This window comes from Chenopodium quinoa, unplaced genomic scaffold, assembly GCF_001683475.1.
Source record: "Chenopodium quinoa cultivar QQ74 unplaced genomic scaffold, ASM168347v1, whole genome shotgun sequence".
Taxonomy (NCBI): Eukaryota; Viridiplantae; Streptophyta; class Magnoliopsida; order Caryophyllales; family Amaranthaceae; genus Chenopodium; species Chenopodium quinoa.
Window position 1 is genome coordinate 1,628,046 of NW_018744718.1, and position 16,540 is coordinate 1,644,585.

General features: G+C 35.6%; 1 protein-coding gene and 1 pseudogene across 1 annotated transcript; one reads left to right on the forward strand and one right to left on the reverse strand.

The window, feature by feature from the left end:
* Positions 1–2,986: 2,986 nt before the first annotated feature.
* Positions 2,987–5,415, forward strand: LOC110703303 (annotated as a pseudogene).
* Positions 5,416–5,499: 84 nt separating this feature from the next.
* On the reverse strand, positions 5,500–10,169 carry LOC110703302. The gene is made up of 7 exons (XM_021881089.1): positions 8,947–10,169; positions 8,142–8,257; positions 7,914–8,032; positions 7,654–7,816; positions 7,316–7,539; positions 6,903–7,227; positions 5,500–6,798 (listed from the first exon to the last, which is right to left on the reverse strand). The coding sequence occupies exons 1-7, from the start codon at positions 9,103–9,105 to the stop codon at positions 5,586–5,588; spliced, it is 2,319 nt and encodes a 772-aa protein (XP_021736781.1). The 5' UTR covers positions 9,106–10,169; the 3' UTR covers positions 5,500–5,585.
* Positions 10,170–16,540: the final 6,371 nt, after the last annotated feature.

Genomic DNA, 16,540 nt, shown 5'->3' on the forward strand with positions numbered 1-16,540 from the left:
TCATATACTTTATTAAAAAAAAAAAAATTACTTACAAAAAGACAATTGCAAAATACAAAATCCATTAAAAAAATACTCTTATTGTACAATTACAAAAGTGGCAACCCGGGGCAACGCCCGGTCTACTCACTAGTTTGTAGTTGAAGAGGGGTATATATTAGCTTTTCTTAATAAAAAAAAGGGGTATATATTAACTTAATTTTAATCAGCATTTACTAGCATTTTGTCGAAGATGAGAGTCCAGAGAGTGTATGTGAATTTATGCCGTTCTTAGTGCTCCGTCTTGCTCCACCTTCTTCACCGTTGACCGTTCCAAAGTCCCTTGTCTACGTCTCCGCGTCTAATCGTCCTTGGTGGCTTTCATCTTTCAACAACAATTTTCAACTACGTCTGTGAATTTCCCGCTGTCATTCCCAAGCTTGAATATATAAGGAGGGTTATGGTAGGCCGGTTTCAGCCAGTGTAAAACTTTATCACATCCCATAACATGAGCCAAAATGATATACAAATTACGGAATAATAATTTTTGGTTCATGTAGCCAACCATACTTTTGGAACTAAAGCTTTAATTGATTGTCCTTATGGGTGTACCCTATGCCGACTTCATTTCCTTTTTATTTATGTGTTTCTTAAACTTATAACCCTTGGTTCTTTCTCAAAACCATTACTAAATTTTGGTTATTTTCTTGTAGTAACTAATAAGGAGTCCACTACCAATTGTGTACCTATCATTCTTAAAAAAATAAATAAATAAATAAAATTATAACACTAATTTTTAGTAAGCTTGCTTAAGACCTTAATCAGGTGTTAACCACAACTCTTCACGAGAGAATCTAGAGCATAAGCATGAATGTATGAACTACTATGGTCTTTGTGCCTCTTTCCAAATCCCAAAGAAAAAACTAGGTTAATGAATAGTATAATAGAATGTCAAAAATAGATGTCTAGTCCTTTCGATTGTATTATTAGTATACTAGTCAACTACAATAATACAAAAAATACAAAATTTCTTATGTCATGCTTTATGTTTCCTTTCCAAAACAAAATAATACAACAAAAAATAATAAAAATATGATTCTATCATGAGCTTTGTTTATGCATGGTTCTTATCCATGCATTAATATCCTAGAGCATCGTTAAATACTAATCTTAGTTCAGTATATTATACTTTGTTCTTTTATATTTGCAACGTATTTCTATTTAATGAGTAGCAAATTTGTTACAATATTAATTTATTTGGCTAATGATTTCTTCTATCTCTCTTTTCATTATACATTATACGAGCTATTCTTTTATCTTTTAATTTTTAAAATAACGTGTATCTCTTTTACGTTGCAATTAAAAGAGAACGGAGAAGGCATATATACCATTATGATATGGGTTTAATGAGCGCTTGGATTATGTTTGTCCAAAATGAAACCATACCTAAAGTACCTCATTATAGACCCAATAACTAACTCAACAAGTCAACTACAATAATAGAATACTTTCACGAGACTTATTATTATTTCTTCACGGGAGATCCAAACATAAACTTGCCAGATCATTAAAGATAGATAATTAGTCCTATATATCTATTTCAAAATTGATTGAACATAAGTTACCTTGTGAAATTGTGAATCATCAAAGATACAGTAGTGATTATTTGATCATCTGAAATTATGTTGAGTTGACTAGTTACTAGTTAGTCCCACTGGCCTACATATAGTATTATGTTGAATTGACTAGTTACTAGTTAATCCTGATCTATAAATAAATAGGTCGTTTTAGTTTGTGTCATTTTTATCAAAATATTCTTCTTAGATGATTACGACGAATTAGGTAGTCTAATGACTAATGAAGACATGAGGTAGTGAACGCCTAACGAATAAAGATGAAGATAGTATATATACTTCCTTTGTCTTTATTTATTTACAACATAGTCCTATGACACACACGCTTTAAGGTTGAATTTTATAGTATAAACGAGCATATTATTTAAATAATTTGATCACACAATACCTAACCCTACTCTATTTCACAAGTTAAGATTGTTTTGATAAAATCGCTTGTTTACCTTCACTAATCATCTTCTGAAACTGCGTGCTAAAAGATGTGCTGTAAGTAAAATGAAACCGAGAAAGTGTGTCATTGGTGTAGTCGATTAAGGTTTTCTCACTTTTGAGTGTTGCGACCTTGAAAATTAGTAGTCTAAATAGTGTAATAATTTTGTAAGTAGTACTTGGTGGTGGGAAATCGGCCTTACCTTGCCTTCTACTCCCAAAGTCCCAAATGCCTAGGCTCTAATTGGGTCGGCATCACTAATCATCTAACAAAGTTTTTAGTTATTTTGTCAAACATTTAACACAATCATAGTTTAATGAATATTTATCTCAATCATTTATCTATTGATTCATGGGATAATTATTTGTAGACAAGTTAATAATACCAACAATAGCCATAGACTAGTGAGTAAGTTGTCCATAGACTGTCAATTGATTGAATGAATGACCCTATTTTATTTAGACCCATATATGCTCGAATAATTAGGCCCCATAATACCTAAGATTCGACATCGGTAATTGCACAGCATGTACGAAGTATTAGGTCGTTATAACTTGGCCCCTTAGCTCCAAGACACAATCGTAACAAAGACTGCAAATAACTTACAAGATATGGGATCAAATTCCGTCTATATATCACAGTATTAGGTAATTATACATAACAAATTACACATAACAAAAATAACTTCCACTGTTAAAAAATTGGAATATTGATTTACATGGGAGTTCACGTGAATCCATAATTAGACAGCATAGAAATATTGGCGTTATGCCAATCATCCCTAGTCCCCACTAAACGTTTCATTTTCAAAGGGTTTGGAATTTTATAGAAAATACATCACTCACATTATCTTTTTGTGCAACAACTTTCTAATTTTCCCACACAAAGTGATGGGAAGGAAGAAAGATAAGAATACAATGAGGTAATTTCTTAAAATAGAGCCCAAAAATATGACAAATAACAATTAATGCAATATTCTCCATGTCTATTTCTTACTTAGTATTACAAAGAACAAAACCCCTAAACTCTATACAAAAAATAAAACCCTTGTTTGGATAATGACTTGAAGGCAGGGTAGGCATCTTACATTGTCTTTTCCTTTCTTATCTTTGTTGAGCTCTTCTTTATCACCCATCCTCCTCAACTAATTCATTCCATAAATACCCTTGTAGATTTTGTACAATATGTGTACTTTTCGAGGGGTATAATCGTCTTTTTACTCCTCCGAAACTTGTAAACATTATGTGCTATATAGTAGTCTAGGTATTTCTTTCTTTTATGTTATGTTACACATTAGTAACACACACACACCATATAGTAGAGGCCAAAAAATGAATAATAGGGTCACCTTGTCGAAGACCTCTGCAGGCAACCCACCGCAGTTGGCGGGTGAGCAATGGCTAGATGATGCTTGTATTCTTGACATGGACTACTTTGTCAAGACACTTTCCGGTATAAAGTCTAAGGGGGTACGCCCTGACCTTGTTGGCTCGATCATTGCTCACTACGCGTCTAAGTGGGTTCCTGAACTATCCGAGAGTAGGGATGTCATGACACTTGAGGGGGACGACCCATCAGCCTCCCCTGAGTCCGTGACATCCGCTTGGAGGAAGAAACGCTTCTTTGTCGAAACACTTATAGGAATCCTCCCCCGGAGAATGACACCGTCCCATGTAACTTCCTTCTAAGGCTACTAAGGGTGGCTAACATGGTTGGTGTTGAGCTCACCTATAAAGAAGAGCTAGAAAAAAGGGTGTCATGGCAATTAGACCAAGCCACATTGAAGGAGATTATGATACCGTCTTTTAATCACACTTGTAGTACATTGCTTGATGTGGAGCTAGTCATGAGGTTAGTAAAGAGGTTTGTTGGATTAGATGAAGGTGTTAGGAGTAGCGCGGCCTTAATTAAGGTGGCTAAGTTAATGGACTCGTACTTAGCTGAAGTCGCGATGGACTCAAATTTGAAGTTGGAGGAGTTCATTCAGCTTGCTGGTGCCCTCCCTGCCCATGCTAGAGCCATAGATGATGGACTATATCGCGCTGTTGATACTTATCTCAAGGTAATCTTTCATAGCTCCTTTTTTGTGTTTTTGTGTATTTGTACGGAATACTAGCCTTTGTTTTTGTCCTCTCATTTATGTTTTAATTATCTTATTTCTCCCTTTTTCAGCAAAATTTCCTGTCTTATTTACTAGTACATGATTTTAGTATAATGCACAGCATTTTTCCATCAACAGATGTTAGTAATTTCAGGTTGTACATAGTTTCTAATAAGGGTTTATACTAGTATAATCAATATAATGTCTCACATATTGACAATCAGACGCGTACTTAGGCAAGAAATAAGCATGATTTAGTATATGATTGTCGGTTGATGTATAGATATAGTGATATGAAAGACAGCAAAATTAATCAGTAATTTATATGGTGTGTCCTACAAGTGAAAATGCCAAGACATAATTTTGTGGGGAGGGAATAGTAGAAGAGCCCAAAAAATTATTGCCTGTTATTACTGAAACAGAATCTTTTCTGATTAAAAAGAGTCCAATTTTCTAATACTGCATTACAACTTTGCAAGTAGTGCTGGTTTTTGGTCTCTTCTGAATGATATACATATTGTTTAAAAGTTATTAGACATTTTTTGTGGGTGTACAGGCACATATTAAGGTAACAAAGCAAGAAAGGAAGCTTCTATGCAGATTAATTGATTGTCGAAAACTCTCTCCAGAAGCATGCCTACATGCCTCACAGAACGAAAGATTGCCTGTTCGAGCAGTAGTGCAAGTCCTGTTTACAGAACAGAACAAGATTTCCCGGCAGCTGGACTGGAGTGGCCCTATGTCTATGGCTAGAAGCCCGAACTCTAATAGGCATGATGCACCAGGCCGATGTCAGTCTAAACGGGAGGTTTCAGTCCAGCATATGGAGATCAAGAGGTTAAAGGAGGATGTTGTCAGACTTCAGAACCAGATAACTACCCTGCAGAATCAGCTGGAGAAAGTGGTTGAGAAAAAGAAAGGGTTCTTTAGATGGAAGAAGTTCATTTTAATTTCTGGCTCAACTAGTGTTACTGATGTAGGAAAGAGGGATTTTGAGGAAGTCGGGTTTGGAAGGCATACCCCTCTTACCAAGGGCAAGAACTCACACAGATGGAGGAAGTCTCTATCGTGATCAATTCAAGTTTCTTTACTCTAATACGAAGTCTGTTGTTTTAATTACCATCAGCATAATAACACTGATTTATATATTTGTTTTTCTTGTTAATTTGTACGAAATACATACGTCTTCTTGTAGGCCTACAAGGCTACAAGTCTTCCTGTAGAGTCAAAAGTTTGGATATGTCAAGTAATGTATGCCATTCAGAAGAAAAGTAAAGTAATATTACCTTATATAAGACTATGTTTATTAACAACAAGCTGTTATTCTATATATCAGTCTGAAAAACAAACTGACAATGAAATTTAAGTTCACACACAAATGAATATCAACCTCAACAAACAAAAAGAATATGGAAATAATTTACATTACAAAATTTACAACTTAAATTTTGACAGCCTTCTTGATGGATTTGATGGATGACTTGAGGAAGTTGTCACCAGCCGAATGATAATGATTCTCATCAATATGATTATAGTCTTCATCATCGTCTATCACGAGTGGCTTCTTTCTTATACAATCCACCCCCTTTCTCATATTTAATATCTTTGAAGGAGAAGATGGGAGTTGCCTGAAGAACCTCGCGCTCTCAGTCCTAGCAATCCCTTTATCTTTCCCTCCTCCAAAACTCTTCTTTGCTTCACTCTCAGTCTCAGAAGAAATGGATCTCCTTGCTCCTAAACTCTTCCTTGCTTCACTTCCTTTGCTAGTGATATCGGCCTGATATGATATGGATCTTCTTGGAGTGCTCATTGCCCTTGGTTTTTTAACTTCAGCTGAAACAATTTCTTCCTTCTTTTTTTCATTTTTTGTTTCATGGCTTCTTGGCTCAACCGAAATGGATCTCCTAGGAGTGCTCATTGACCTCGGTTTACTGGTTTCAACCTCTACACTCTTCTTCTTTCCATCAGAAACAGGAGGTTTCAGGACTTTGATCTCCTTCTGTGGGAATTTTTCATTGAGCTTTTTGATGATTTCATCAGTATTGCTGCTAGTCTCGGGTTCTTGAGCTACTTTAGGAGGGCTAAAATTCAAATTATCTTCGCCTTCTGTGTTTTCCAGCAGCAAATGTAACCATTTCTCTACATTGCCTTTCCCTTTCTCCTTCCTCGATTCCTCATCATCATCATCTACTTCTCGAGCAAAGGGGAATTTGACACTTGACTCCTCCACATTATGACTTGTTTCTTCCTCTTCTATCTCGGGGTCTAATGTAAGTCTCGGTGTCTCTTCTGTTTCTTCTTCTATTCTGTTCTCTTCAATCATCAAAAGGGCTTCTTCTGACAAGTTGTGTTCTTCTTCTAGGAACTTCCTTAGCTCCTTGTGTGAAGGTGTCTTTGACTTGATCCTCGGTAAGTAGATTAGTGTTCGGTCTTGTTTCTCCTCAGCAAAAGCATCATCAATATCAGTCCTTGATCTCTTCCTTGCTTGTTCCCACTCTGGCTTTATTTGTTTCTCAAGTTCATCCCTTTGCTTATACTTCTTAGCAAGCTGTTTCTCAGCCGAGTTACATATTGCCATTTGCGCTTCCAGTCTTGCCATGAGTGTGTTGGTTGCAGCCTGGTTTAGCCTCAACTGTTCTTTGTAAACCACACTCCTACAAAAATTCACAAACAATATGAATTAGAATTTAGGATTACAACCAAAAGAAGTTCTGAAAATTCCCAACAAATGTGCAACAAAAGAGGAAAAAGGCCTTACTGATGCATTGCATTTCTGATCATTTTCTCCAGCATTGTTCTGTAAGAAGATTGAGCCTCAGCCACTCTACGACATTTTTCAGCCCGTCTTCTACGTTTAATCAATGCTAACTCAAGCTCTTGAATTGTCATCTTTTCTTCCTCATTCTTTAGCTTCAATTCAGTCACTTCATCATCCAAACTTTGAATTTCTGCCTTCATCTTATTAGTCTCTTCTCTTCGCTTCAATGAATCTCTTGCCATAACCAAGGCTTGGTAAGGGTTTGTTGCCATATCAGGCATCTCATTCTCCTTTGACCCAGCATTCTTCGATTTCCTCGAAGGAGCTATCATTAGACAAACAAGTTACATAACAGAAACAGGACTAAAAAAAAATATTTGAAAAAGCTAGTTGATTATGTGCTAAGTTATTACCTATCATAGGAGTAGTAGGCCTATGCTGTCTATTGACATCTAATGTTCTCAAAGTGGAATCAACAAATTCTTTTCGAGCACGAGCAACAACAGCAGCAGGCGCTAGGCCAAGGTGCTCTTTCGACTCCATAAATGGTTGAGGAAAATTATGAGAGTCTACAGTTTGCATATCATTCAGCTCTTCGTTCTCACCTGCTGCAAACATCCACCTAAATGCCCTATGCCTACCAAAACAAATTGCCAACATTTTAGATTATAAACAACACTATTATATCCTAATATAACAAAAAATCGAAATCTGAATCACAGGAAAAAGGTTAACTCATCGATTCATTCACCTAAAATCCGAATTCGACGCAGCAAAGACAGATAAAAACTGGTCAATAGATATGCCCAATTGCAAATCCCACCAAGGAACTAAAAATTCCAACTGATTGTGCTTCCTCTTGCAAACTTGCCATTGAAGTATCCTTAAATTGCTTGGTATAGTCAATCCTCCTCCTACATTTTGTACCACAATATGTCATATAATATATACAGTAGTATTTTTTGTAAAGAAAATTGTAATGTACACATAAGTAGAAGAAGTGTTCTGTACTTGAACAAGGGAACCAGTGATCGATATCCCAAGCGAGTGGGGAGGCGGCATCAGCATGAAGGTAGATGACATTGCCATAAGGATCAACCCGAAACATGGCCGGATCAAAACCGGCATTTCTAAGAACAATCACCACAAAAAAACAACATAAGTATTAGTTAAATATCTTGAAATTGTGGTTAATTTAGTTGAAGAAAGAATAAAAGTTATTGGTAGAAGGGTTATTACCCTAGGTGATTGAGTTGCTTCCATATTATACTAACAAAGATTCTGTAATTGGCTGTTGGTTTCGCTTGTGGGTCGATTATAGGAAACAAATCATCTAATTCCTCTGCCCTTGATGCCTAAATAAACAGATTATATATTCTTAATAAAATATCCAAACATACATAACCAATGTTCAGAAAGAAAATTAAAAGAAGCATACATTTACAATAACCCAATAAAATTAAGATGATTTAATCACCAAAATGTATAATCATGTAACTCTACATATTGCGAGTTCAAGTTACACTATTAGCGTGACTATTAAAGACGGAAGAGACTAAACTCTACAATAACCCAATAAAATTAAGATGGTTTAATCACTAAAATGTGGAGTAACTTTTATAGAAGTACTATACTACTCATTATTCTGTCAATATTTTTTTTTTTGAAATGCACGACAAAATCACGGCATCAAGATCGTCAATGGTTGATTTAGCTAACTATTTCCACTAATTGAAGCCCAATTCAATTTCCTATTTTGTAACCTACCCTGTTATCATTAATCAATTTTGATTACTATTCGGAAAGTACAATTCAATTTTCCAAAATCATATAATCCATAAGCATATTAAAATTAGAAGCAAAATTAAATCAATTATTCAATATCTAGAACCAACAATATCTATATAAAAAAAAAAAAAAAAAAACCATGTTACAAATCCAATCAAATCAATTATGCAATCACAAATTCACAACAAAACACTCTAAAATCAAGAAAATATAATATTTCCAAACAAAATTGTTTAATTTATAATTTATATTTTACCTCTTGGGGATGTAAAGAATAGGGAGTGAAAGTAAAAGGAGGACCATGACAATAAGGACTAATACTTGTATCTTTACAAAGCTTAGCGTACGCTCTTGGGTACCCAAGGCTTTGATCCACTGCCAAATCTTCCTTACCAAACGCGTATGCCACCGACATTTTTATCGAATCGAGTGAGGTGTATGAGGAGGATGATGATGAGGGAGTTAGCTAATACAGAAAGTAAGACAAGAAGAGTTAGAAGTGAAGTAAAAAAAAAAAAAAGATGCAGAGGAAGTCAAGTGTTTTGAGGAGAGAGAATAAAAGAGTAACGGTCAGATTGATGTTTTAAAAAGTGGTTGTGGGGTGTAACGTGAAATTAGATAGATAGCGGTGGGATAGTGTAACGGCTAGATTTTGTGACCCGGCTCAGGGAATTAAATATTGGAATTATTACTCATTATTTTTGTTTTCTTTATTTATTTCCTTTTTAGTTTTTATTACTGGAATCTTTCTTTTATTTATTTTAATGTGGGTTGTGGGGTGGGGGGTTAAATCAGAAGATTAGAGTGTGTCCTAGCTGGTTGGTACTACTGTATTAATGAGTTTTGAGATCTTATTCTCTGCTAGTTTTTGAAAATTTTCATCTTATATTTTTTCAAAAAAAAAAATAAAAATAAAAGTAGTAGCCACACTAAAAAGATTTTGGTTCTTTACATCAGTAGTCATTAAGTTATTGTTGGGTCAAATAATATCATACCAAATATGTTTTGGGAGACTATTTTGAAAAACAAACTTGGATATTTAACCAATTAACCACCTGGCCTACACACTCACCTATTTGACCTATACGAGAATAAAGGATAACTCATATGGTTAAAGTTTTTTTTCCGATTCAAAGAGATCTTAAAATCGATTCTTATCACTCTCGCCTTGGTGGCTCTCTAAAAAAAAACATATTTGATGTACAACTAACTACCATTTGACCCACCTAATCCTAACCCAAAAAACCAACTTGATCCACCCACGAACCTACTCGACCCACCTATTTAACCAACAAACCCAACCTTGACGACACCTTTTTTTTTTTTTTTTTTACTCTGCAACCCACGACTTGGCCCACCCTACCCCTAACCCGGGCTGCCAATCCTATGTTGAGCTATCCCACCCTGCCCATAACCCACCTATCCTTGACTCAACCCACCCAGTCTGCACGTACGAGGCCTCTTACAGCTGAATCCGATTTTGTTAGTTGATTTTGACTAAATGATTATATTAACTAATTTGACTAAATGATTGTATTAAGTGATTTGACTATTTAATTGTATTAAATTCTCCCTCCGTCCCATAATATAATTCATGTTTTCCTATTTTGGAAATCCAAAATGTTGTTCCTGTTTCTATTTTTGAATAGTATGTAAATACCATTATTTCCTCACTTTTTTTAATTTTATTCATTGTATTTCCTAATTTACCCTTAACTTTTGCACATGTTTTGTACTTTTTTCCACATTCTCTCTCCAACTTACGTCTATAAATGTATTTTTCACTTTTATTGATGTACTTCCATTTCTTCCTCTTATTTCTTAAATGCCGTGAAAAAACATTAATAATAACTACATTTGGGACGGATGGAGTAGCTAATTGTATGTAAGATTTTGGTAGATAAATGATTGCTTAAAGTTGTTTAACTATGTGAAATGACCAATAAGTTGATTGTGGGGGTAGGTAGTTAAGATAGGGTTTTGGCCTTTTGGGGGTATAAGTGTAATTTCACCTCAAGATATTGAATAAATTAATGAAAAAACTTCTAAAAGGAGCTTGTTTAGTGGAATAAGCTATTTGAATCCGTTTTCCAACAAACACTAAAATACTCCATCTGTTTTTAAATACCTGCTCCGTTTCTTTATTTTGAAAACTTTCTTGGCCAATTCTTGTGTTTTTGTTTCTTATTCTTTTGAGAAAAGGGAGGGAAATAGAGTTGCTCATAACTCGGCTAATCTTTAATTTGTGAGAGTTACAATGAACTGAGGGCGTGGCTTGAGGAATATCCTCAAGAAATTTCTGGCAGTTACTAGGAGGCTTTATCTCCTTAATAAATTGAGTTTGCTTTTCGTCCAAAAAAAGAAAAAATTGACAAAAATAATCCCAACTTTCGCCGATTCGCTCAAAATAGTCTCAACTTTAGATTTTTTTTAAATAATCCGAACTTTAAGGGATATTCGCTTAAAATGGTCCCAAGTGACTGGTAACCTGTTGTGGGGAATTGATAAGTCGTATATTGAGCGTGTTTTTAGAGTTCATTTAGGTAGTTTTCAAGCTTAGATTAATTGTTCATAGCTTATTTTAGCTTGTTTTGATTTGGTTGTGATCATGTTGTGCTTTTATGGGTAGTTTCGTTGTTTTTGATGTATTTCAGGATGAACGAGGCTAATTTGGATGGTCACGAGAGTTTGTTAAGATGGAAGAGTGATGATACCCGTGTCCGCCCTGCCAGGGCAATATTGCCTTGGCAGCCAGGGCAAAGGAAGGAGAAGAGAAGAGCAAAGTAGTACATAGATATGTATCTTACCCCCATCGCCCTGGAGGGCAACATTGCCTTGGCAGCCAGGGCGAAGAAGAAAAGAAGTGAAGAATTCAACTCCTATCCGCCCGGACCGGGCGGCATTGCCCTGGCAGACCGGGCGGGCAGAGTATTGTGCGAGGAGGCGAGTTTGTCTGTCACGCCCGACCGGGCGGCTTTGCCCGGTCTGACCAGACGGAGTTTTCGCGAAGCGTATTTTTACTATTTTCGGGTTTCTTATTTTAAGGGTTATAAATACCCTTTGTAAATCCCGACTAAACATACTTAGTTATTATATTCTAGCTTTTAAACCTTCATTAGAACCCTAATATTCTCTCTAGATCTAGATTAATTTGCACTTTCAAGTTTTGATCTTTGTTCATCAACAGTTGGTACTTTTCTTCATTAAAGCAATTGGTATTCATCTTTATTTCTTCTTTTACTTTTTATTACTTTTTAATCATGTTTTCTTCGTTGAATATTGTTTTTGCTTTCATTAATATGTGTGAGTAGTTTCTTTATTCCAAGATCTAGTGGAACCTGAATATGATTAATGCATGATTTAATTCTTTAAATTCTCTAATAATAATTGTAATTGATATGCTACATTGATTATGCTTATGCCAATACTAGATTAGGGATAATTGGTATTGTTATTAATCCTTTGTTTTAATCGCAACGGGAGTTGGGTTTTGACGGATTTGAATAAATCAATTAAGGGTTTGAAGTTCATCACGGGAGTAGTTGAATGGATGATTAGGAAGTTAGAGTAATGTGCTTAAGGTCTTTAATTTACATGATTCCACGGAAGTAGGCTTGATTGTGATTAGAGAAGCCATTGATAACTCGGGAGAGACCATCGATATTATTCATGGATTACTTTTCCTCATTAATCAATTGAATTATGTGTTAGGGGTAGAACGATTATTGCATTAATTGTATTCGTGGTGAAGCTTGATCTTGGATGTTTTTAGCATTGATTTGTCATATTGTTTTGATTTAATCGTTTTAATTAGTTCTTTAGATATTGATTCCCATTTATTTGATTTGGTTACTTGCTTGGTAATTGCTTGAGTCTATTTAATTAGTTGAACCATAGTCTCTTGGGATCCGACCCTTGCTTGCCCATCTACATAGTAGTGGTCTAGTTAGGTTTATTTTTGTTAGGTACGCGACACGCCTATCAGGAATAATTTCAAGCGTTAATCCCCTTGCTTGAACCCCACTGTGATCATACACTAAAGTACGGTGGCGTCCAAAAGGGAAGAAGATAGAGCAAAAGAGTCGCCAACAAGTTTTAGGAACTTGTAAACCGTTCACAGGGTGAAGGTTACACCCCTTAACGATCCAAGAGATCGTCAACTCCATAAGGTCTTGAACCAAATAAGGGTTCGAGGATGAAGGTACAAATCCAACCTAAAAGAGATTGAACCTGCCCTAATAATAGGCCTCTACTTTATTCTGATCGTATTCATGTGTGCTTTCTGACTAACATGCAATCAATAGGATTAACCCTAAACCTGTTTATCTATGTTGGTTGAATTTAATGCACAAATAAATCTATTATTGGCGATCACTTGAAATTATAATCAAATTAACCCTAACAAGATTATTAATTATCTTATTAAGCGTGATTACAAGTACAAATTACCTTTAAACATGAATAAAGGCGTGATCAAGCATTAACAATAAATATCAAGCAACATAATCATAAAATAATAATAATCATGACAATAAAATTATAATCATCATAATAATAATCATATTAATCATAATAATAATCACCATAATTATAATAACATAATCATGATAATTATGTTAAAGCATAATAATAGCAAGTAGCTAGGCATGATACTAACATGATTAATAACAAACCCTAGCATGTCACTAAGCAATAAAAATCAAAGCTTTAACCCTAATATGATACTAACGATCATAAATATTAGGAAGAACATAAAAGGCATCGTACTTTTAATCATACTTAATATTAAAATTACCCTAGACATGATACTAGGAATCAAAATAACAATCTAAGCATGATTTCTACATCATAACATCAATAAAACCATTAAATCACTTACTTTGATGCCTCGTACCTCTTTATAATAACAAAATACACACGTTAGTAACTTCAAGGAAAATAATAAACAAACAATTAAATAATTAAATAATTGAAAGAGAGATTTGGGACCAAACCCTCAGAAATTAAACCTTTCACATCTAGGGCGAAGACAACTTCGAATATGGCTAGGTGTATCTAGATCTAATGAATGCGGAATTTTGTATTTGAAAAGCTAGTTTAGAAAAAGAATAAGAGAGAATAATCAAGAGAATCTTGATGAGAGTTGGTAGATTGTAGATGAAAACTGGTTTTTAGATGAAATCTGGTTGTAGGTGAATGAAAACGGAGTTTTCAATACGTTATTTATAGAGAAAATCAGCCAAAAAGATAAAATATCAAAACAGAGTTCGGCGCACCTAAAACAGAGCCAGCGCCAACGCTGGTTGTTGGCGCCAGGCGCTACAGCTGGCGTTTGGCTCTGATTTGGAAAATCATGCGTTTTCTTAAAATCAGATAAAAATTACCGTACAGGAGGATAAAATCGTGTTTTCCTCAAAAATGCTCTTTGATTTTAATTAAAACTCTGAAAAGTCAACAAAAGTCAATTTATCAATGCTAATTGAATTAGGAATAAAAAGAACCTTCTAGAAGAATCTAGAAGACTAAAACCATTCCTAATTTCATTAGGAATGATAAATCATATTAGGCCCTCCCCTAGATCATTGGGCCGCATATAAGGCTCAAACCGGGCCCAGTTTAGTAAATTGGCCATAATTTCCTCAATATTCATCGGAATTGGGCTTATAATATATCGTTGGAAAGCTCTTGTCAAGCCCCATCCAACTACACTACTATTGGACCCATATCATGGAACAACCAAACTGGATTGGCTGTTTTCTTAAAATAAGTTTTCAAAAACAGAGAGAAGAGAAAAGAAATTAAAACTATCCGCAACAGTAGACTTTTCACACTTTCACTTCATTCGATTATGATTCGACGTGAAAGGTACTCATCACCGGGTTTGGTTTTGGGGAGACACAAATGGGTGTCTACACCTGTTAAAGAGGTAATTTTTTTTTGTTTTTGTGGGTTTAAGTGGCTGAAAATAAATAAAATATATATATAAAAAAGAACACCCAACCTCATCCCCCTCGGCAACCCCACCAATCCACCACCACCTAAGTCCGACACTCCGGCGTCCCTCCTCCCACCGGCCTGGCCCAGATCCCCTCCCCAATCTTCGGCTCCACCTTTTCCCGGCGACCTTTCCCCCAAAACCGGCGTCAGCGTGAAGGAAGGTCACCACTCCCCGGAATTTACCCATGATTCCTATCCCAACCCCCAAAAATTCGAAAACCACCCTTCTCCCTTAACTGTTACTTCCACAAAATTAGACAGTAAATCCACACCGGTATTTTATAAACGGCCAAGATTAAACACTCCATTAAAATGCAAGGAGAACAACATGATACGACTACACATCTCGTCGTGGCGACTTCTCCAACGGTCAATAACGACTTTTTCCAAGTTGGGGAAAAGGAAGGGATGGTTTTTCGGGTGTGGGGCGCCGATTTTGATGGCTGGGTCGTGGTGAGGGAGGAATTCCGGTGGTTTGGGGTGCGGGATGCTGGAGAATCAAAGGGATGCCGGCAGGCCATGGGGAGTGGGGAGGGTGCTCGTGAGCCCGTGAGGGTTATTGGCTGGGTTTCTTCCTTTTTTTTTTTTAATAATTTTTGTCCACTTAAATTTTTTTTTTCCAATCAATTAAGTAGTGAAATGTGTCTCTTTACCTGTATTAACAAGTTTGGTTACCGGCTAGGACCATTTTAAGCGAAACCCCCCAAAGTTAGGATTATTTAAAAATAATCCAAAGTTGGGATTATTTTGATCGAACTGGCAAAAGTTGAGATTATTTTTGTCAATTTTATTATTCTTTCACCTACCCCACTACCTTCATTTTTTAATATTTAATTTTTTTCAATTTCTCCTAAAACTCCGCGCATATAGAAATAGAGCAAGTATCTGAAAATGGAAGGAGTAGTTAATTTACTACTCCTCCATACTACTATACGTATAGCACTATAGCATACGATTACATAAAGTCGGATGAAAATAAGAAACATGGATGTAATTAAACAGTATTACATGAAAAGTAAAATGAAGAACTAAAATATAAAACTTAACAGAAAAAAAGGCAACAATACAATTAGTCAATTATGGTTGTCCAACAACCACTTGATGATCAGCTGGAAAAACTACAGAACTATATTCATGATCAGTAGGATAACATGTCCTACAGAACCATGTGTATAACTAGCAGGATAACCTCCATAACCAGTAGGATATCCTGGCCTTCTGCTTGTATAATAATTGTAGTGGTGATCACGGTGTCGGATCGCAGTCATCACCAAAAGAAAAACCAAGTAAACCATCAGACGAATGGCCAATAATGCAGTTGTTGCGAACGGCCGTGACAAGCATTGACTGCTGACAAAATATGGCAAAAATGATTACGAACACAGAAGAAATTAAACTAGCAGAATTCCATAAACTCCATTGATGAACTTCGAACTATTACAGTAAGATTTATAGGAAGAAGAAGAAGTTTGCAGAAGAAGAAAGATAGAGAGAGAATCTGTTATTGTAATTGAATGCAACTAACAACCAGAAAAGCTATTAATAGCTTTCATTACAAAAATAAGAATAGAAAATAAGTTTGTTATAACAAACTTTCTGACGTGGCAACAAGTGCTGAGCTGGCACAGTCAGGTATCTGTAATACCCCCCTCAAGCTAGAGGGTGATTGGGTATCAATCAGACCTAGCTTAGAACACATCTCCATATGATGAGCAGCTGATAGAGGTTTAGTAAACAAATCAGCTAACTGATCAGAACTTGGAACAAAGCAGAGTTCAATGAGGCCTTCAAGCACCTTATATCTTGTAAAATGACAATCAATTTCGATATGTTTAGTCCGTTCATGAAACACT